General features: G+C 31.8%; 2 protein-coding genes across 4 annotated transcripts; one reads left to right on the forward strand and one right to left on the reverse strand.

Moving 5' to 3' along the window:
- Nucleotides 1-15: 15 nt before the first annotated feature.
- On the reverse strand, nt 16-13,361 carry LOC105205315 (bromodomain adjacent to zinc finger domain protein 1A). 3 transcript variants are annotated; one of them, XM_026134583.2, is made up of 14 exons: nt 12,694-13,361; nt 10,019-10,157; nt 9,714-9,928; nt 9,222-9,432; nt 8,904-9,133; nt 8,143-8,816; nt 7,486-7,962; nt 6,454-6,947; nt 4,890-5,666; nt 4,588-4,805; nt 4,330-4,508; nt 4,045-4,158; nt 2,558-2,909; nt 16-1,981 (listed from the first exon to the last, which is right to left on the reverse strand). In XM_026134583.2, exons 1-14 carry the CDS (start codon nt 12,804-12,806, stop codon nt 1,807-1,809), a joined length of 4,368 nt encoding a protein of 1,455 aa, XP_025990368.1. In that variant the 5' UTR covers nt 12,807-13,361; the 3' UTR covers nt 16-1,806. The 3 variants fall into 3 exon arrangements, with proteins under 3 accessions (XP_025990368.1, XP_011172967.1, XP_025990369.1); XM_011174665.3 differs by having other exon boundaries at nt 16-1,993; nt 12,694-13,360; XM_026134584.2 differs by lacking the exon at nt 4,045-4,158 and having other exon boundaries at nt 16-1,993; nt 12,694-13,360.
- Nucleotides 13,362-14,355: 994 nt separating this feature from the next.
- On the forward strand, nt 14,356-19,392 carry LOC105205317 (nucleolar protein 56). Its single transcript, XM_011174667.2, has 3 exons — nt 14,356-14,547; nt 14,989-15,557; nt 16,605-19,392. Exons 1-3 carry the CDS (start codon nt 14,545-14,547, stop codon nt 17,503-17,505), a joined length of 1,473 nt encoding a protein of 490 aa, XP_011172969.1. The 5' UTR covers nt 14,356-14,544; the 3' UTR covers nt 17,506-19,392.
- The last annotated feature ends 3,686 nt before the right edge of the window (nt 19,393-23,078 follow it).

Consider the following 23,078-nt stretch of genomic DNA (forward strand, 5'->3'; position numbering starts at 1 on the left):
TAGAGAAGAAAATTGTTTATGAAAAAAATCTATTTCAAAATTTGTTATCAAAATGATTAATATAAAATATACATGACTAAAAAAGACGTTTCTTTTATGATTTTCACGTAATATAATCGACGTACTTCGTGTAGCTGTCATATTAATTTTACCTAAAATCGAAAAATATTAAAAAATAAACTAAATACGCAAAAATAATAAGTACTATTGACAAAATAGAAATTTACACGTGGGAATTACAGAACAATCGAAATAACACTTGTCAGTTGATAACAGTCACAGAACACGCAGTACAAAAGTATCCAATTTTATTGTCTGGATCTACAAACGTAAATTTTTATGAACAACGCTTTTATAACTTATGTAGTTTTTTTTCTTTTTTTTGAAAGCCGTGCTCGTATTCTATTATTAAAGCTCGCGTAGACGATCTCGAGAAAAGTAAAATTTATGGTGTAATTTATCACTTATACAATTATCCTTAATATAATTACGGCAATGAGTATATATAGCTTGCCGTTTTACGTGAATAATATTAAAATAATAAATAATTGATCGATGCGAGAATATATCGAGCATCTTCTCTTGTTTACATCTATAAAAAAAAATTAGTGCTATTCTTGTACTGATTGAAGCAAATGGACCTAATTGGCTGTGCATGAAAGTATTCTGTTTCAAACTCTATACGTAAATCGATTAAAGTAATCGTTACACGGAAACAACTATTTCGAAATCGATATGTAACTCGGTTGAAGTAATCATTAGATTTAAACAAATAATTCCGTATTCATTATTTGATTCATGATAATTTGGAAAATCAATATTCTGTAGTCGAATACATTCATTTCAGCTAAAATGATGTGTAGTTGTTTTATGTCATTTCATAGATACTAAATTTTTACATTTGATATCACGGATCGGATACCGTTTTTCCAAAGGAACACTCTTTACCTTAGTTTCTGTATGATTTTAAAAACGACGTCAATTGATCGATATTTATCTGTGAGAAGTTGAATACACTTGTTTCGATAGAAGCAGTATTTTAATTACAAGTCGACACTGTGTAATACTATGATTGTGTTCAATTGCTGGAAAGCACTCTTAATCAGTTAAATTGTACAATTTTTATTTCATGCAACTCTTTTAACAGCTAAGAAAATAACTCGTTTTTTCAATACGAAGTGAACGTATGATTACAGATTGTTTTTTTTTCAGAATATTATGAATAATAATACTGAATTATTTGTTTTGATATAATGATTACTTTAAAACGAGTTACATATCGATTTCAAAATCAGTTGTTTCCATCTACCTACTTGAATACATTTGCATATTGAGTTGAAACCGAATATTTTCACCCACAGTCCTACTGTATGTGTCGTTTTAAAAATGTTCTATGTGTCAGTAATACATCTAAAAGTATAAGTGCGGCTATGTATATGCAATTTTCTGTAAATAATACTGTGTACGTCTTTATTACAAGAAGCCTCGAAGAAGTCGACTGTAGACAGAAATTTTTTTCATATTATTTTTGCAACAGCGAATTCTGCAGAATTCTCGTTGTACTATTCCATATGAATTGTCAGTATAATTTTATATTACTCTGTCGAAAGAATCGAAAGAAAAAGTAGATAATTTATACAAATATCTTGAACTACATACACAATCTTTCGACCGCTCAACAATCGGTATACAAGTCCATATATGCTGAATTCAAAATATATAAAATATGAGCGGCTCTAGATTTGAATTTTTCATGTGAGTATGCATCGTATTGAAATATATATGTGTATATGTCTAATCTTTATTCTATCTTCGCTTGTGCGCCTCGCGCTCGTCCTCGCTTTCCGACGTGTCGTTTTCATCAATAATGTCCAATCGTGGCCTCTTAATCTTGCTGTCCTCTTGGAAAAGTGTATCATCGAAATTGAAGCCTAACTCCTTGCACCGTTTTTCGATGTACTTGCGTAACCGCATACCTGCACTGTACACGTAACTATTTTTAACGAGACGTAGCCTTGCTTCTTATACGCGCATTTCCAAACTGGTTCGGAGGCAAAAGATTATTTACATCAACAGTGAAGCCTCTTACTTGTACCAAAAGTTACGGACGAATTACAAATTTTGTGAAAAGGCATAGGAAAAGTCTAATTCTTCCATTAAGCAATCATAAAATAGTTAATTACATTTAATTACATTTAATTATCTATAACGAGTAGATTAGTTTTTCGTATAATGATGCTATTCTACCAATTACTATAAGCTCTAAATATGTTTGTTATATTTTGTTACGTTTCTCGTATTTTATTAATCTAATCCGAATGACATTTAACATTAACAATTAACCTCAAGTTAGTATATAAATAATACAAATGATAATAAAGGTGTCAATTTATCTTTTGTTATTAGTAATAATTAGTATTAATTAAAAGCAATGTGACACAATTAATAATAATAATAATAACAATAATATGAAATACATAAATTAATATTTAATCAATATTGTAATCTCTGGCATCCGAACGTGCGTGAAATAGATAACGATAATGTTGATACTTACTTGTACACCGAACTATGTTCCTTGTTGTACAATCCACAGTTATCAAAGACCAATTGGCAATCGCTAAAAAACTTATCTACCGTCTCGTAGTCGCCATTACCAAGTTTGTGTTTGATAGTTCCGAAATCCATTGGATTAGAGATAATATCGTGATAATCTGGAACCTCGTCTTTTGTAACGGGCGACAAAAACGGCCAGGAATCTCTGTGATGCCTGATGTCGTTCAATAATTCTTGCAATTTAGTTGCAGAACCTCTAATCGAATTTTTGTCTTCTTCATGTTCGATTTCGGCGGCTCTCTTTGTTGCACGCCTCGTTTGTCTGGGTTCGGTGTCATCCGACGCGCTGCTATCTGTACATTAAAAATGTTCCTATTAGCATATCGCATTTTGTTACATTAATTCAGAATTAAGGTCTTAGCAGAATGGCTGCCTTGTAATTTCAAGACAATATCTATTATTACATGATGCTGCGCACTTTTGTAATATGTATAAAAGTAAAATTAGTAAACTTTACTTATTAATACCTTTTTATTATACAGTAAGTTATCACAAGCAAAACGTCTCTTTAGTTTAAGATTTGAGATAATTATTGTGTTAGAGACGAAGATTTAAGTCATAAAACGTTGTCTTAAGAATATAAGTCAGTTATATACTGCTAAGAGTCCAACTTATTAATTACTTATTAATTATTTGAAGTCTATACTAAAAACTGAAGTTTTATCGATGTGATGTAGTCATGTGATATGGACATGAGTTAGCAATAACTTACGAAGTTTATCACTATGATGATAAGATGTATCAAGCATTAATATAGGACGTTTTATTGTGGACAGGGATGTTAAACTCTGTCTACAATAATTATAAACTGGAACTTAAGTCCCAGTTTACTTAGAAGACAAGAATTATATGCGAATGTGTGCAGATTCGCACGCGTGCATGTATCGTGGCATATTTTATTTCAAATTTAATCAAAAGTATTCAATTTTATATATTTTACTATGAAAATAATATTATTTTATAGGAAATGATTTATATATTTCAATAAAAAAGTCGACATAATTATTCTACATTTATAATTAAAATAATTATTTATCCATCAGATTTATTATATTTATTATATTAATATATTCATTATAATAACTTATATAGCTTTTTAGTCCAGATATACACTAATAAAAAAAAAAAAAAATATTCTTCCAAAACACAAGTGACAATGCAGAACAATATTTAATGAAATAATTAGAAATAAAAAGTAAGAAAGAATGTCGACAGATTTATAATAAATAATTTAGTATTTAGTTAGGTTTATATATGCTCAAAATAAAGATGATAAATTGTTTAAGCATGATGAACAGACCTCATACTCTTTTTAATGTGCGGCGCTTTCCAAAAAGAAAAAAAAAAAGAAAAATGATTGGCCATAGAGAGATGCTACACACATATACATGTATACACACACTAAAACAAAAGAGATACAATACAGACCGTCCCAGTCTGTAGATTCTGTAGTGAGGAGGCTCTTGGCAAAGCCATGGATGCGAGAGCGTGCTGCTGCTGCGCACAGCCTCTCCTTGTCTCTTTCCTTTTCACGCCCCCTCACTATCAACATAATTTTAACCTAAGAAACTTATAATATTCTTATAACAACTTGTCTATACCTCTAAGTTCAACCTCCGTTAAACACGCGCATTTTTTTCGGGTTACAACGAAAAAATAACGACCTTAAGACATTTTTGTTCGCATATTCTTCCGTCATTATTTCTCCATTACCTTTTGTTGTGCTCCTTCTTTTAGCCTTGCATTTGGTACACGACCATCTCCTTCCTCTAGGAGACCTCGACAACGGCGGGTCCACACATTCCAAGTGATAACGATTTGAACACGTGTCGCAAACGATCAACTTTCCACCGCTTTTACACGTTGCACACAAGTTCTCTAGTCGTATGTTTCTAAAGTAATAAAAAAAATTAAATATTAACAGTAATAATTAATTAAAATAAATTTCAATGCTATGAAAAGATAACCTACATATCTTCTTCGCTTTCCTCGTCGTCTTCATCGTCTTCTTGCTCGCCCTCGTCGTCGCTGTGTACTACACGTTTCGCGCGATTCTGTCGCGTCTCTTTGGTCAATATCGGCTCATCCTCGATCTCATCTTCAAATCTTTTCCGCTTTTGTGTTTTTTCTTTGGGCTTTATCTCCGGCGGTCTGCATGCTGTACAAAACCAATCTCCCGGTGGTACAGCCTGTGTATAACAAATAACAAAGAAATAATAATAATTCAATCGGTTACTATTGTAAAAGCGTCAGTATAATAAATTATTAATTACAGTAAGTTTCGGTTTTAGACAATAGAGATGATGACCCCTGTTGCATCCATCGCAAAGCAACATGTTCTCTGCGTCCCTACGCCTTCGGCATATACGACACTGAGCATTTAAAGCACTTCTGTGCCATGCAACGCTATTGTGCAAGGTACTTAAGTGAATGAACAACTGGGACCAATTTGTAGATGCTATTAATGATTGTTCCCATCTCTCTCGTGCCTCCTCGCCTGACCATTTCTTATCCTTTTGATCAGGTCCCAATGGTCTTTGTAAGTACCTTTGTTCTATAGCGTGAGACAACTGCAAAATAGAGCAAGCTAGTTGTTTGATGGTTGCCTGCTGCTTTTGATCAAGCACCATCTCATCGTCACCGGGTAAACCTAAGTACATTCCTGGATCTTTGTAAGTCTTTATGCTAATACTTCCAACTTCTGAGTCTGGGGTACCGGGTCTACTGTGTTTAGACTCGTTCTTTATCTTGTCTATTAGAGCATTAGGAGGTGTATCTATGTCTACCTCGTTACCAGCACACATCAATTTGTCGCACTGTTTATCGTAACTTCTCTGATTGATCGCGTTCCTCCAGGCAGTGCGATCAGTGATCTTAAGCCATCCCAGACAACCTGAATTGATCTTGTCTTCAAAGTCCAAAATATGATCTCTCAAAGTCAATTCCATTACATCGTCGACCAACATGTCAGAAGGAAAATTCAAGTTCGCGTTTTCATATTTATTTTTCTTAGCCGCCTTATTATTTTGCGCTTTATTGGAGTCTGAAAACTATATACAAATATCTATTTACTTTTCGTTCTTTAATCATGTATAAGTATCAGAGAACGGAAAGTTTTCAAAAGTAACTCGTTATCGTTACTCGTTACATAAGTAGTAAGGATTCGTTACTTTGTCGTTACTTTTTTAATTTTAAAATAAAATTAGATTATGTTTTAAAATTTTCATATAATTCTAAACCTACAGTTCATAAAATAAATAAAACTACAAAAATTATATAGGATTTTCTGAATAGGATTCATATAGAATTTGTTTAATAAACTACATACATTTTTTATCAATATTTTAAATAGGAAGTTAAATAATTACGTCACAAAGATTTGACTTTTGTCTGAAGGTTTTACTTAATTTGTAATGTAATGTAAAAATTAAACCATCAAAATGTTTTACTTTATATAGTATTACATTTTTATCGGTATTAATTTACTATTTACTTTTAACAAAAGTTGACATCTGTAAAGTTTGTTTTTATGATAATACAATTCTGTAATGGTTTATTTTTGGGAACTATTCTTCAAAACGATCTTAAATATAATATAATACAACAAACTATAAATATTGATTGAATAATAAACACTAAAAATTATATTATAAATTAAAAAGTAACAATAAAAGTAACTATTAAATTCGTTACCGTTACTAAAAGAATGTAACTACGTTACCGTTACAGTTACAAAAAATAAAAATTAACGCCGTTACAAGTAACTCGTTACTTCCAATCTCTGATAAGTATATAGCAGGAAACGTACTTTAATAAACTATACAAAAATATACTTACAACTTCAGGATTTAATTTGTGTTTAGGACATTCATCGATAACAAGAAGCAAATTGTCCATCTCTTGTAAAAGATTATTTCTAAGCTCACTCTCCCTGACACCTCTTGTGCTTAAGCTATTTATTAGTGCTTGAATGTCCTCTCTATTTCCATAAAAGCTCCACGTTATCAGTGATCTCTTGCAATGAACAGGACAATCTTTGTCTCCTGTACACAGTACCAAATTTCTTTTAATGTTGGTAAGATCCTGTTTAAATTCCTTTCGAGAGTTTGTTTCTTTCCGTGGCGATTTAACACCATTTTTATCCGACAGTAGAAGCTTCTTGGGTGATTTCTTCAATTTTTTGAAATTATTTTCTTTGTCACTAAACTCATCTTCAAATTTATTTTTTATATATGCATATGTTGCTTCCTTGTCTTGCAACTCTGGATGATGTGGAGTACCCTCAGGAAGACAGTCTCCAGGCCAACGTTCATCGTTTTCGACAAATAATCCTACAACAAAAAAAATATTGAGTTACAGAGATTAAAAAAATGAATATCATAAAATTTAATTCTTTTTTAAATTACTTTCTTAAATTATTATTAATTATTGCACTAGATTTAATATCATACTTTCACAATTATAATAATTACAGTATATAATCAAATAAATACAATAATTATAATCACTTGAGAATATTTTATTTAAGCATTATTATGCACATATATATTTTAATTTCTAAAGTTGTGAAGCCTATATAAATAAATTATAATATATAAGAATACATAAAATATAAAAGAATAAAAAATTTAAACACTGACTAGCTTGTCAACCTTATTAAAAATATTTTTCTTAAAACATGTTTGAATAAAAAGACAAAAAATGAAAAGATGAAATAATACAAATTAAATATTAACTTGTTTTTAAATTTATAATGTATATTTTTAAATCCAAAGCAATATTGGATTGCAACTAAAGTTAATAGAAAGATATTAAGTCTTTCATTCTTGATTTTGAATATTTTATGAAAACAAAAATATAGAAACGTACCTGGTATAGATATAAATCTCCAATATCTTCGATGAGCTCTATCTGCACCTAAATAAATCATCATCTTGTCGTCTCTTGACGCTTGCTGCAGTTCTTTCAGTTTATTTTCATATTCTTCTTTTTTCTTTTCTTCTTCATAATTACCACGCGTAATCTTTTTCGGTTTTGGCTCATCTTCTTCAAGCTTTCCTTCTTTCTCACGTTCTCGCATCTTTTCTTTCTCTTCCTTTTCCTTCTTTTGTTCAGCAAGCAGGAACAATTTTAATTCTCTTTTTGCTTGGTGCAATTTATCATATCGCTCCTCGATTGCATCGCGTATCGATGCGAACGCAAGTAACTGATTGATCAGACATGTAACGATCTTAATTTTGTCATCTAAATCAAGCTCGCAGACATTTCGATGGCCCAACAACCGCAAAAGGTAGGCTTCATGTAATCTCAAACGAAGCGCTGGTTCATCAAAATTTGTATAGCCACCTATAACAGGCAATATTTTTTATATAGAAAATATATTAACCCATTCCTTCCAATCTGTTTATAAGCATCTTCCCAATTTTTTCCTCCATTTGTATTTAACATTTTAAAAAATATTTCTTTAAAATCTTCATTAAAAAATCAAGAAAAAAAGTAAAGAACTAAATAATGAATTACACATACCCTTTTGAGAATATCGCCATTTCGAAGCGGCTTCGCTTATACGTCCTCCAGAGCTTAATAAATGTTGCCTCAAAATCTCACTCAAAGTTACATGATCCAATGTAAGTTCTGATAATTTACAACCCTGATAAGTTGGGCACCATCTAGAAGCTAGCGTAGCGAGTTTAATTGTTTTTGCCATTGACGATGCGTCTTCATAAGCACTGGTATCGTCTAACAAAGTAGGCGCCTGCGCATCAATTTCATTATCCTCTCCTGCTTGATATTTAAATATGTTTGACAATAATAGTTGTAGAAGATCACTCCAAGGACCGGATGCTTCTTTGGTCAATAACGCCTTCTCCACCAATTCCAAATTAAAACCACCCGGAAAGTAGACGGGCACCTCAAGTTCTTCATTGAAAAATTCAAGAAATTCCGTTATCAAGGCAAAATCTCCAAACTTTTCATTTGGTATGTTACACTTAATAACGGTAGGTTCAGGAATGGGACTGAGATCTTCACACTCAAGATCTTCTCTCGGTTTGTTCCATTGTTTCATATATGCAGCTAAAGCCGCTAATTTTTGTCTCTTTTCTTTTTTACGCTCGCTTTTTAGCGCCCTCTCCTCTTTACGTTTTGCTTTCTCTTCCAAAGCTTTCGCTTTAAGTTCCTCTTTGAATTTACCGTTCATTCTATTAACAAGATATATTTCAAACATTAAAAAGATTATATTATATTATAGATATCTCTTGATGGAGCCTTAATAAATTAACTTTTACCTTGGTTTCCGATATTTCTTCACCACACCAGTATCATTTACTTTTTTCAGAGGATCCGCTGCTTTATCGGGTGTTTTCTGTTTCGACACATTCGAGATGAGAAATTTATCCATTGATTCTTGTTTTTGTTTGACGGACTTTTTTATGCGCACCGTAAAATCTGGGAGTGTTCCAGCGAATATGGTATCAAAACGTATTTTGTTAATCGCGTACTTTTCTAGAACACTTTCCTATAATAAAACAAGAAATAACATTACACAAGAGTGTAAAAATACCTTTTGAATATTCAAAAATTTGTATTAACAATTCTGTATTAACCTTGACAACCCATATACCGCTACTATTTTGTTCACAGAGTTGACGGAGAAATATTTTATTACGGTCTCTGCTGTAATGTTGTTTTCGCCTTCTGACCTGAGACGCTTCTACTATCATAATCTGACTGACGTCAGAATCTCCAGAATCTAATTGTTCCACCTCGTAGCGAAATAATTTCGCTGGTGGATGATAGTAATGTTCTTGTAGACTTCTAAAAAATAGCGGCACAGAATAGAATAAACTTAATAACAAATTCAATAAGCTACTGAAATTTCAATAATTTAAAATAACATTTAATCTCTTTTCACATAAAAAGTGCTTAATTATTTCAACATCTTATAACCTATAAAAAGATTTCTAGACATAAAAAATATCAAAAAATTCTTAATTATGTGGATGAATTTTTATCCACAGTAGTATTAAGATAAGAAAAATATAAGTAGCATTCTGGAGATACCAGAATTCAATTACTCATTACCAAAACTCATTTACCTGCTGTTTTCGTTCATAAACGTTTTAATTTGTTGTTCTGTAGGTATGATGACTTGAAGAACATGGCAGTTACACCAAGCGTCTTCAGTAAAGCTAGCCTCTACCATTTCTCCTACAAAATAACGATCTCTCGCAAACTGATAAACGTCTTCAATCATCTCATTGAAAGAAGACCTATTTGTTTTACTAGCGAGATATAGTATAGGAATTCGCAGCTAAAAAAATATGAAATTATGTTTTATAAAAATATACATGTTAATATTAATACAATTAACATTAATAAATTACATAAAATTATACTATACCTCCATTGGAAATTCTTTCAAGCTTCTCTTTGCATTTTCTTCACATTGTAAAGCTTCTTCGAATGTCATGTTAGTTTTACCTGTGATACTGCACGACCATATAAGAGAATTGCATAAAATAATTCGCTCGCAAAATTCACTGTAATAGAAAATATGTTTATTATAATATAAGTTTTATAAAATATGTAAGTATACAATTTTTATATGCATATTTGTTTAAAATTAATTTAACCTATTAAAACTTTGAAACGCAAGTGTAAACTTTAAAGGCACAAATAAAATTTAATTATTAAATTTACTTATAAATTAAAGAATAAATCAATAATAAAATAATATTTATAAATTAAATTAATATTAATAAATTTATATGCACGCGTACATATATACATTAATGTTATGACTTTTGACATAATATTGTATGGACTTGTATGAATTATTTTTACTTCTTTATTTTATTTTATTTGCGTTCTTAATTTGTATTCGTCTTTAAAATTTTTGTTTTTGTTAATTAATTTAGTTTTAATTTAATTTTGTTATGTTAATTTCTACTTGTATTATTATCTCAATGCTGAGAAAAATTTAATAACGTCAAAATATTCTTCATATTCAATTAAATTATATTTAATTTGTCAAACATAAACTTTTATTAATCTAGTCGTTTTTTTCACTTTTTACTGTTCAATTATTTGTGCATTGCCACATTTTCAAAAGAAAAAAAAAAAAGGAATTTCATGCAAAAAGAGCATACAATTTTCATGTATTTGGCTTCCATTTATAACCATTTTTACCAATGCAGATTAACTTTAATCTCGGTTTAACTTACTCCTTATCTTTTTTTAGGTTTTAAAAATTAGAACTAGAAACAAAATAAAAATTAGAAAAAAATAAAAGGTTAAATTGCGAGACTAAAGTTTATCTACATTGGTAGAAATGGACAATGAGGTGACTTTAACTAAATTCCAATTAAGGGTGTATTACTTCTATTTTTAAGATAACAAAAAGATTAGAAAAAAATTATAGATTCTTCTGCATTGCATTAAAAAGTAAAAAAAATGTAACAACGATTTTCTAACTGGATTAAAAATTATTTCAATAAGAAACATGTTTTTACCTATGCTGTAATAGAAACCTAGTAGTTTTAAAAGCTTGAAAAGAAATAATTGTTTTTCATATTTTTTCAGAGATTTTCTTGGTTGTAGGTGAATTATATTGCAATAAATTTTATTTTCCTTAAAAAAAGAACCACAAGAAAATCTATGAAAAAATTAAAAAGTTCTAGTTCTTCTTGATTTTTTAAAACTGTAAAACTTATACCCATTTCCACCAATGTAGATTAACTTTGATCTCAGTTTAACTTATCCTTATCTTTTTCCAATTCTTAGAACTAAAGAAAGATAAAGAGTAAGTTAAACTGAGATCAAAGTTAATCTGCGTTGGAAATAGGCATTACACAATATAAAGTCCAAAATCAGAATATAAGATTTGTTAGACATTTGTTATGGAAATTTTTGCAAAAAACATCTTACATCCAATTTTTGACTATGTATTCTCTAGGAACATATAATAAAAAGAAAAACATTGAAAATATGATTAAAAAATTTGAATTTTTTTTTCTTTATAAATTCTTTAGGTACTCAAGATATTTATGCTAAGTTTCATTATAATGTCGAGTTTAGTTGTTCTGTAAATATTTAATGTAGAACTTTTTCAATGTTTTCAAGTATTGTTCAAAAACTATTGTTGCACTCAGATTTTATTTTCTTCAAGTTAGATTCACAGCACATTCACATCCAAGATTTTTCAACAAGAGTATTATAAAAATGAATAATGATAGCAATTGAAGGAAATTTTGTTGTTAAATATAAATATAAATATAAATATAAATATTGGTATTATTGACTAGAGTTTCATATGTATGTACATACATCATTTATCTCTATATGATAAATATAAACAATGGTTGCATTCAGCAGAAAAAGCAACTTTGCAACTGTTATAAGATTCTTTAATATGACTGGTTTTTCCCTTGGTTCCTGTCGAATCTAAATGTATAAACCAATAACATTAAAGAATCTTACATCAATTACAAAGCTGCTTTTTCTGCTAAATGCAATCATTGACACATTTCCAATTTGTTATTTTTTTTTTTTTTTTTAGAAACTATAGGGATGACAAATCGGCGACCACAATTTGTCGAGTAACTTTATTATGACGCGGACATTACCAGTCTTTCGTTACTTGCGCCACGTGAGAGAAAAGATTAAATCGGGAACGGCAAGTTCGATCAGGAATGTTTGCTGTATGCAATTCTGCTAATCGAGTTGATTGTCGATTATATTAATCCTTCATTTACGTGGAATATGCGAATAAATTTTCCATAAATTTCATGCCGAAGTTTCGAGACACAGGCCGCGATATTAACCTTACAGCAAGATCATATCAGGTTTTATGCTATTTTGCAAACGGGTAACTGACGCATTATTCGCGCGGTAAACAATCAGTCGCGCATTAAAATTAAGTTGAATTTAGTTAAAAATAATTAATAATAATAATGTCGATCCCCTTCCGCGATCATCGCGGGCGACGATCTCTCGGATGGAAATCCGAGTCAGAGCGCGGGACCGCTCGTCCACCGTCATGTTTTCGTATCCGCGTGTCCCCCTTGCGAGACTCACTTGTAGTTCTTGAATATCTCGTTCGTAACCTCGCAGTGGTACACCTCGTCGTCGTCTCTGAAATCCGAGGAGACGTGGAGCCGTTGGAACGGCTGTTTGCGTAGCAGCGGCATTTCGACGTAGACGGCAACCGCGACCGCGACGATCCACTTTTCCTTCTTTCTTTTCCTCTTCTCCTCCTCCTCCTGCTCCTCCTCTTCCTTCGCCTTCCCGCCGCGAAGATCGGCGTCGCGGACGCTGGCACGGACGACGTACGTCGCTCTCCTTCTCGCTCGCTGACTCTCTCACGCGCGACGCACGCCAAGTGGTACGGGCCGACGGACGGACGTATATGTACGCGCGGCGCTCGATCGCACCACCAGCACCCTGAACTCCTCGACGTCAGGCCGCGGACCTCGTCAACACCGATCGTCGACTACGATCCGGTATCGCGTAACGTAACCGTGCGGCGAGTCTCCCGGCACGCCGTGGTAATCTCATAACAAAGATAACGCGGCGATCTCCCGCGCGCGCGACGACGTCCCGCACCGCCCCGACACTACGAACACGGGTCAACGCGTACGTACGCGCCTTCGCACACCTGGCCGTCGTCCGCCGGAAGCCAACGGCGAGCAGCGTAGAATAGAATGTACTACGACGTCGGACGTACGCCGTTGCGTGCGACCGTCGACGTTGCCAACTTGACGTTTCGCGCGCTGATCGGTACCGCGCCAATGCACAAAGAGGGTGAGGGGAAGACAGGCGCGCGCACACGGTGCCTTCTTGAACGCAACTTCTATTCAGTGGTTTTGATTGGCGATTATCTTTTACTTTTCTTTTTTCTCTGAAAACATGTAAAGAAAACGAGGGAAGGTGCAAGAGGTTTAGCTGAAAATAAGTAAATTTGCGAACTCACGCGATCCCGCCTTTTCACGATTCGATTTCGAATCGAGGAAGCAACCGAGCCAATCCGAATCGACCGAAGCGAGCGTTGTCAGATAAACCCTTTTGGGGGATAAATTTCGCATAGGCTGCGTTCAGATTCCCAACCAGGGTGCACCCAGACATCATTCTATCCTTGTTTAACATTTGGTAAACAACAAAGATAAAACGATATCATGGTGCACCCAGGTGAGGAATCTGAACGCAGCCATAGAAGTCCAATATATAAATGCTTTCCATTTACCCTATAAGTGCGTAATATTACTTAATATTAAAAATTTAATTAATACAAAGTGATTATTAATGGTTGGAACAACTATTTACCATGACTTCACTTTATATAAATTACATAGAGTACAGTCGGTAAGTCATCTCTTATGGTAAATAGTTGTTCCAACCATTAATAATCACCCTGTATAGTATTAAATAATATTAAATAATATTTCTGAAATGTAATAATGTAAATATGTTTTTTTATTAAAGGGAAACGAAGTTAAGTAAAAACGACAAATGCGATTGGTCAATTCCGATAGACTAATCAGCGATTAAGTTAATCGGCGTTGGTGCAAGTGGCCCTTAATGAACCTATTACTGACGTGACAAACAAGTCTCACTCGCATGAAACCACAACAAATTGACCAATCACAGTCGAATGTGACAAGAATACTCGACTGTGATTGGTCGATTTCTTAAAGCTCAAGTTTAAAGTTTTACTGTGCACATTGTGGAAGAGTCCATTAGAAATGCGTCTTACGAATCAGGAAGCGCTGTAGCTGTTGCATCTTTTACTCCAAATCCATTCACATCCGCCAACAGCACGCGCATGTATGGATCACGCGACGCACATGGTCGAGCTTTACCACGATTTCGCGTGTGCCAGAACGGAGCAAGACGTAGAATAAGAAATAAGAAGTACAGGAATCTTTCAAGATGGTAAGCGCAAGCGTGACAATTTCCGAATTATTTTGACCCGTAATTCCTGATTTTCTCTAATGTCCCGCCAACTGATGCGACGTGTCAATACCCGATTTTCGCAATTAATTTAGTTTGTACGCGATTAGTGTCTTTAGATTTGAAGTTAAAATATTTTTCAAACCACAAGCTCTTTTTATACATTTTGAATACATAATTATCGTATGGGACAATTATATATTATTTACGAAACTTTATGTTAACCTCCAATCAGGGCAGTTTGCATAGTAGACGCGATATTTGGAAATAATACAATAATTGAATTTATAAGCATAGCTAATGAGACGTAGAGATTAAAGCAAATTTTAAAGACATTTATAGCCTATATTAAAATAAAAAGATAATCGCAATATTTTTGCTATAGAATATTGTCTTATTGTAATTAAATTGCTTATTTTACAGTCGAAGCTTTTTATCCTGTTTGAACATGCCGCTGGCTACGCCGTATTCCGTGTTAAAGAGTTCGAAGAGATCGGAATGCTATTACCTCAAGTGGAACAATCTGTAACAGATCTGGCACGCTTCCATAACATTGTAACTCTTGTTGGATTTTCTCCCTTCAAGACAGCAGTGTGCGCTTTGAAAAACATCAATAGCATTGTCGAGGGAACAGTGTCAGAAGACTTGAAGCTCTTTCTAGATTCCTGTTTCGGTGGGTTCTCCAAACAGGATGTTGTTCTTGGCGTTGCGGAACCTAAGCTTGGTATCAAAATCACTGAAGAATTGGGTATAAAATGCGACCATATCAATGCTGTTCCTGAAATCTTGAGGGGAATAAGGCTCCATTTTGACAAACTGGTGAAAGGCTTTACTCCCCAAAACACCAAGGCTGCACAAGTGGGTCTTGGACACAGTTATTCAAGAGGGCAAGTTCAATTCAATGTGCACCGAGTGGACAATATGATCATTCAGGGTATAGCCTTATTAGATCAACTGGACAAGGATATCAACACGTTCAGCATGCGTATGAAGTATGTATAGTATGTTCCTTGAAAATATAATTGAAATAAAATAGAAGGATATATATCCTAGATGCAATGTGGTCAATTTGCAACAGAATAACTATTCCTATCATAGCAACCATCCACCAGAGTTTAGATGCCACTAGCAGTCACTGGTGGAGAGAATGGTTGTTTTGATAGGGACAGTTGTTTGGCCACTGCAAATTGGCTACATTGTCTAGAACTCTAGACAAGGCTTTAACTTTGCAAATGAAAAACAAAAAGACATAAGTAAGTCCTACTTATTCTATTTTTGTAAAGTTCCTTACTTTTCTCTTATTTAACATTTAAGTTTTACTAAAAAGTAATATAAAATAGTGTCACAATTAAAATTATTATTATTTTCAAAAATGCAGTATTCATAATTAATTCTTATATTTAAGATTGTCTTAAGTATGATCTTAAAATGTCATCAACCAATCACAGAGCCATATTAACATCTTAAAACATTACTTGAAATAAAAGATTATAAATATCAGCTTATATTTTGAAAACAGCTCCACTGATTGATTTGCAATTTTGCATATTTTTTCTGTATCTTAAAAACTAATGCTAAAAGTAGGATATTTTTTATGGTGCTTAGTTTTTTAGTCGCAAATAAAAAAAATTATAGCAAAAAACTGCTATGTTGACTTTGATGATTTTGTTCAATTGCAATATTTGGAAAAACGGTAACGTTATGGCAAGCACTAAATTTATATTTTAACTTTATAAAATTTGTGTCATTTTGCTTTTAAATGAATCCTATGGGAGTACTTGTGGTCACCAGAAACGCTATTTTAAAAGAAAAATATGATTTAGGAAAGCTTGAATACCATTTTATATTATTTTTTAAATAAAATTTAAATATTGAATAGAAAACAATACGATCTTGACAATGAAATAAACATGACCTTTTTTTATCTCTTTTCGTTTTTTCACAAAAAATGTGTAAAGTTGAATCTCGTTTTGACCCATCTAAATATTCTATATGCCCTCCAAATTTGAGGATAACTTTGGTTTTTACTTCGATTTTAGGGAATGGTACAGTTATCACTTCCCTGAACTTGTAAAGATAGTTCCGGAGAGTTTGATGTACGCGAAAGTGACACAAGTAATAAAAGACAGGAAGGAAATGACGGATGAGAAAGAAGAGAAGTTAGTAGACATTGTTCAGGACGAGGTAAAAGCTAAGAACATTGTCAAAGCAGCCAAATCATCCATGGGAATAGACATAAGTCTAGATGATTTAAAAAATGTTGGAATCTTTGCTGCACGCGTTATCGCATTGGCAGAATATAGGAAAAGGATGTCCGAATATTTAACGACAAAAATGAAAGATGTAGCACCAAATCTAGCTACTTTGATCGGGGATCAAGTTGGCGCCAGATTAATAGCACATGCTGGATCGCTTACTAATTTAGCAAAAGCACCTGCGTCTACCGTTCAAATATTGGGAGCGGAAAAAGCTCTGTTCAGAGCGTTGAAAAGCAAAAAATCGAATACTCCAAAATACGGGCTCTTGTTCCACTCGACATTCATCGGTCGTGCTGGCACTAAAAATAAGGGTAGAATAGCGAGGTATCTCGCAAATAAATGTTCTATTGCTTCCAGAATCGATTGTTTCCAGGACGAACGAATGCATCGGATGCAGGTGTTTGGTGAAAAATTACGACAACAAGTAGAAGACAGACTGGTCTTCTACACAACTGGCAAGGAACCGAAGAAAAATTTAGATGTGATGAAAGAGGCAGTGGAAGAAACGGAACGCGTGTTGGCTGATCAGAAAAAAGCTGACGAAAAGAAAAAGAAACAGGGCAAGAAGAGAAAACGCGACTCGCTCGAAAATGGTCAAGAAAATGGACACATTGAAAATGGTGAAGTAGATACGTCATTGCAGAAAAAGAAAAAAAAGAAAAAATCGAAACACGATGATTGAAAAAAGAATCGTTTTTTATGTATGTTTTAAAAGGATAAAATATTCTTTATAAGGTACCTATATGAAAGGTGTCTGTAAGCTATAAGGTATCTTATAGCTTTATAAGCTAGTTCAGAGATATAAAATTTTTACTTCGCAATTAGTAATCATTTTTTTCTATATATTAACAAAAGTTATGTTTAAGTGTATTATTTAACATTGACACGTTCGGCATCTTCTACAAATTTATACATTACAAGTACAGACATTTACAATGTTTTCTACAATGATACAAGAATATATGAAGATACAAACAAAAATGTAAAAATTTTAATAAACAATTTACCTCGATATAACATTGTTTTCTTTGCATTGGGGAAGAAACATGTACATTTTCTGTATTGAAGGAAATCTTATACACATAATTCGGATTGCATACATCGAACTTAATTACTAAAGTCATGGACGACCAATTGTATAATTCATATTCTAAGAAAATAATAAAGTTAACAAACGTAAAACGGAAATTTTATTTAATATATATATGCTGCTTTCCCCATTTATATTTATTATATTCCCTATTTATATTTGACAGGAATAGGAAAAGAGGTAATTATAATAAAAATAAATGGAAACACACAATATTATGTGTTAACACCAGCACCAATTAGCATTTAATAACGATAAATTTGTAAAGTATAAATACCTAAACAAAAATTATACAATAAAATTATTGGTTCTAGCGAAGTCTCAGAGTCTCAAAAATCAACTAAGCCATTTAAATATCGGATTGTATATATAAATATAAGTAATCATCCTGCCACATAATCACATTGGAAAATTAATAATAGTTGATTGATCAAATATACATTTTATATGAACTCTTATATTTTATACATCACATTGGATTATATATATATTTTTTTATACGCGCGACTAATATTGATATGTATCGGTATATATAATCCATGAATTTCAAATATTACATAACAAGAGATTGATACAAAATATATTAAAGATTTCATTGCCATAAATGTTTGCTTGAATTTCAGTTTGTTCTTTTTTTGTAAGATAATGTTTTGTAAGATAAGAATTTAGAGAATTTGGTGTCAATTCAATTAATCTAAATATCATAAACAATATTATCGCGCGTAAATAACACAAGCATGAGATGTAAATTTTAAATGGATAATTTACGTTACGCAAAGTATTGCGGAATTCGCTAGTTGTAAGGAAACTTAATTTCAATAGGTGCGATCTCACGACTCGTGTTAACTTCGAGTTTTACAAAGGGTTTTATAACACTAAACTGTACACATGCACCCATGTAATAACGCTTAATAATCGGCTGATGATTCTCTATGCGTTGAATTGACTAAAAAACAACTTTTCTCTTTATATTTATTTGTACAATATATTTTCATATTTGAAAAATATATTTCCCTGCCTATGTTGTTAAACATCTTGCCGCATATAAAATGCTCAAATAATGGAAAATGTAAAGGGGTCACACTTTAACCTTTACACAATTCAGTCTCTGGTACTCGCGTGAAAGTTCCTCTCTATGATCTCTTTGAGTCAACTTTACAGAGCAAAACTGAATAATTGGATAACTACTCGACATGTTATCTTTTTCTATGATAATTACAGAGAATGGCTTCCATTACATCAATTGCTTCTGAGATTTGGAATCTCGTAATTACTACTACTACATTGTATACTTTTGTAGAAATTGATAATAAAAACCATTCTTATATAACATGTATATAATGTCTAGCTTTGCCACTAATTTCAGCTTGTAAATTTTCACTTATGTATTGCTATTAAAAATCCAAAAATAAATGCCAAGTATCTTCCTTCTTTTTCAACATATATACATACGATGCGTACAAAATAATTTAAAAAAAATTTTGTCATAAAAACTAAAATTTACTTTAGACAAGTAAAATATCTCAAAATATCATGCAGCAAAGATAAACTAAATTAAAAAAAAAAAAAAAAAAAAAAAGTGATGTGAATGTAAATATATGTATAACATAATAATGTGATATAGTAATTATTTGCTTAGAATTAATTACGATGTGATGATAATTCCATAAACATTTACGTCGAAGGATATGCATTATTTCATTGTTAGTAATATAATCAAATGCTAATAATGATCGTTCGCCGCTCAGTTTGCGATAATTGTATAATATCATGTAATAATAAAGATTATAACTTCTTTTAATCCATGTTAAAATTACGCAATCAGTGTCCTTAAACAATTTACATTGGATCATAATCGCGTATGCAACTGATGTTGAATCGAGCACGAAAGCTTTCTCACGTCGATTTTGTGCAGATTCAATTCAATTCAGTTCCTCATAATAAAAGAAACACTAAAAATATACGTTCCTATCTACATTCCTTTTCCTACGAAAGAGAATCAATAATCGTAATTTCTCTTATCGTAATAATCGTAAAAGGGAAGCACTTATTAATAATATCTATTAATGATTCATTTTCTCCTTGCGCAACTCCTATGCTGCCATCGTTTTATACATATACATTTTTAAGACTATCGCAATCCTTCATATAGTCTTCGTTCCGATATACTAGTACTAAAAATCTATAGTTCACATTACGTATACTATAGATTTTCAGTACTCGCAGTAAATTTCGGAACGTAACCATAGTCTATTAATTGTAAAAGCATCAACTTTCACCTATTGTGTCCATGTTCCAGACAATGTACACACATTGATGACAAGTAAACGTGACTAATTAGATTATGCTCTTTCGAGTTTTTCACAGTATGTATATTTTTATGATACATTTTATCTATAAGGCATAATCCCAATTCTCTTCCAAGATTAATATACATTATGTATAAAATACACACGGCAATAATTTCTGCCAAATTTGTTCCCGCATAATACACAAGTAGTATGACGCACATTACAGAAATTCCACGCATTTTTTTTATGAGTTATACAGGAATGCTGTTTGTCACCGCCTTTACATTAATTAGAGGAGAAGAGGGTAATATGGCACCCATTTTCATTTTATTGAATCATTTTGTTTATAATTAATATTTTCTATTGAAACTTGAACGATTACATTCGTCAAAATGTTGTTTGACAGATTCTAGGCTCAAAATAATGAGATATTTATTATTTAGGACGTGATTTATAAAAATCTAATGCTCTGCATAATCGGTGGCAGAAAAAAAGTGGTTGTAATATGGCTATCTATAAGAATAATTTAAAAAAGTTAGTTTAGTTTAAAAGAAACACAGTATCTTGTTACAAAATTATGTATTTTTAATTTTCCATTGTTTAGAATTTTTCTAATATAGAATTTTCTTGCGTTCAGTAACTTTAAAAATACCATTAGAAATTTAGTTAGAAATGTCATTTTATCCCTGTTTAACATTAAACAACAAGCATAAAATAATGTTTTTAATGTTTCTAAACACCGCTCTCTAGAATGACGATCGATTTATTGAAGAAATATTTCAATATAAAAATTTTGCTTAAAAAGCCATATTAATAAAATTCCATGTTATTGTTTTAACTTTGTATAACTCAAAATGTGTATAGCTGAATAAAAAGGTAAATAATAAAAAAAACACTCAAGTGTATGTATATTCGTGTGATAATACACTCAAGTTTAAGAATAATGAGAAAGTAATTAAAGGTTAAAGGTGAACCTTGAAAAAGTTTAGAAGTGCTCAAAAGTAAAAATGCCTTATAACAATTGTCACTTATTATGTATTGTCATATTAATATCACTAAAAAACGGCAGGCTACTAAATGAATAACTCCATAAGCAATTGTTAGAATACGTCATCTAATAACGGAGATAATAGGGGTATATTGTCGACAGTAGCCATAATACCCTCTTCTCCTCTATTGGCTTAGACTATACATTGCAGGCTGTTTTGCAATAATTAGGAAAAATGATTGATTTCTTCATATGTTAGTTATTATTGTACATATTATTTGCATTTATGCATTATTTTTTTGCTGCATATTATATATAAATACCAATGATTAAGAATTTGTATCGGCGTATATCAGGATATTTCTCATATAAATAAAAATTACAAAATATCGGCAAATGCTTCAATTTATCTTTTCGAATTATCTTCTGAACACACGTCTTTGACATACATGTCTCGTAAAACACGTTATGCCTATAGCTGAACGCCAATAAAAAATATTTCGATATATATAATCGTTGAACCCTGTGTAAATTGGAGCCCAGGCGGAAAATGTATAATTTATCATCGTCAATTGAATCAATCGAAATACATAGTAGTAAAATGAGTTTCTGCGTGAAGCTTATATTTCCTTGCATATTGTGCCTTGAGACTTTATGTTCTAGACTGAAGAGTCGACAATCCTTTATTGAAATGCAGGAAAGAACGTTGCATTAGGTTGCTGCTGCTGATTCTGTGGTAGAGATTGCACCGGCGACATGTATCCCATTCCTGCTGCTATAGGTATACATAATTTTATCCTTACTTATTCGCACATTTTCACGTGCAAGTCAAATAAAACGTCGTTCAGACTAGAGGATGTTTATTCAAATTTTATAAAAGAATTCCCTGAAAATTTTCGAATTTTCCAGGAATTTTATTCAAAATTTTCGATTTTAAAGAATTTTTAAATGCAGTTTGGAAATAAATTTATTCTATTATATGTACTTTTTAATATTTAATCATATAAATATAAAAACCACTTCAATTTTGAATATTAAATTTAATAAAGTATTTAAAAAAAAATAATATAAATTAAATCGCATATGCTATTCGCAATATGAATTTAGGTCAATGTATATTATGAAACTATGAATTAAACGATTAATATTAAGTTATTAGTTATAACGTACAATATGTGTGTGTGTGTGTGTGTGTGTGTGTGTGCGTGTGTGTGTAGGCCATTTATTACCCGATTGTCATTTTGCATTATTGAGAAAAAAATCATCAAAGTAACAATTTTGCTTAAAAAAAAAGAGAATTTTAAATTGAAACTTAAATTTAAAATTCTAAAAATTTTCCTGAGCATATAATAAAATCCCATGAAAATTCACAATTTTCAAGAGTAAAAAAAATCGGAAAACTAAATTTTCTCGATAGTAAACAACCTGTAGATTATAACATTAAGTTTAGAGATAATTTAAAACTTCACAAATTATTAAGTTTTATCGAATGCTGCGTTATCTCAATCGTTCAAAAAATGATCATTTTATTTGTTACAGAATTTAATATAGAAAAATGATTCTTACATCAATCAAATAGACTGTTAAGAAATTACTTACGTCCTATCTTAATCTGATGCTGCGGGCTATTACTAGCCAATTGGTTCATCGTCGGTGCTGGGCCACTTTGTTTCGCTTTACTACCCATTATGTTATCGAGATCAATATTCAATCCCGAACCAGCCCAGGTCGAACCGACTTGCGTAGAAGGTGTCATATTATTAGATGTTTGATTCCTAGTATTGATGGACGTAGGCGGTAGAAGATTCGCAACGGGTGACAATCCGATCGATCCTAAATACGATCACTAATTTTAGTTCGTAACATACATTATAATTATTATCTCG

This window comes from Solenopsis invicta, chromosome 10 (genome assembly GCF_016802725.1).
Source record: "Solenopsis invicta isolate M01_SB chromosome 10, UNIL_Sinv_3.0, whole genome shotgun sequence".
NCBI lineage: Eukaryota > Metazoa > Arthropoda > Insecta > Hymenoptera > Formicidae > Solenopsis > Solenopsis invicta.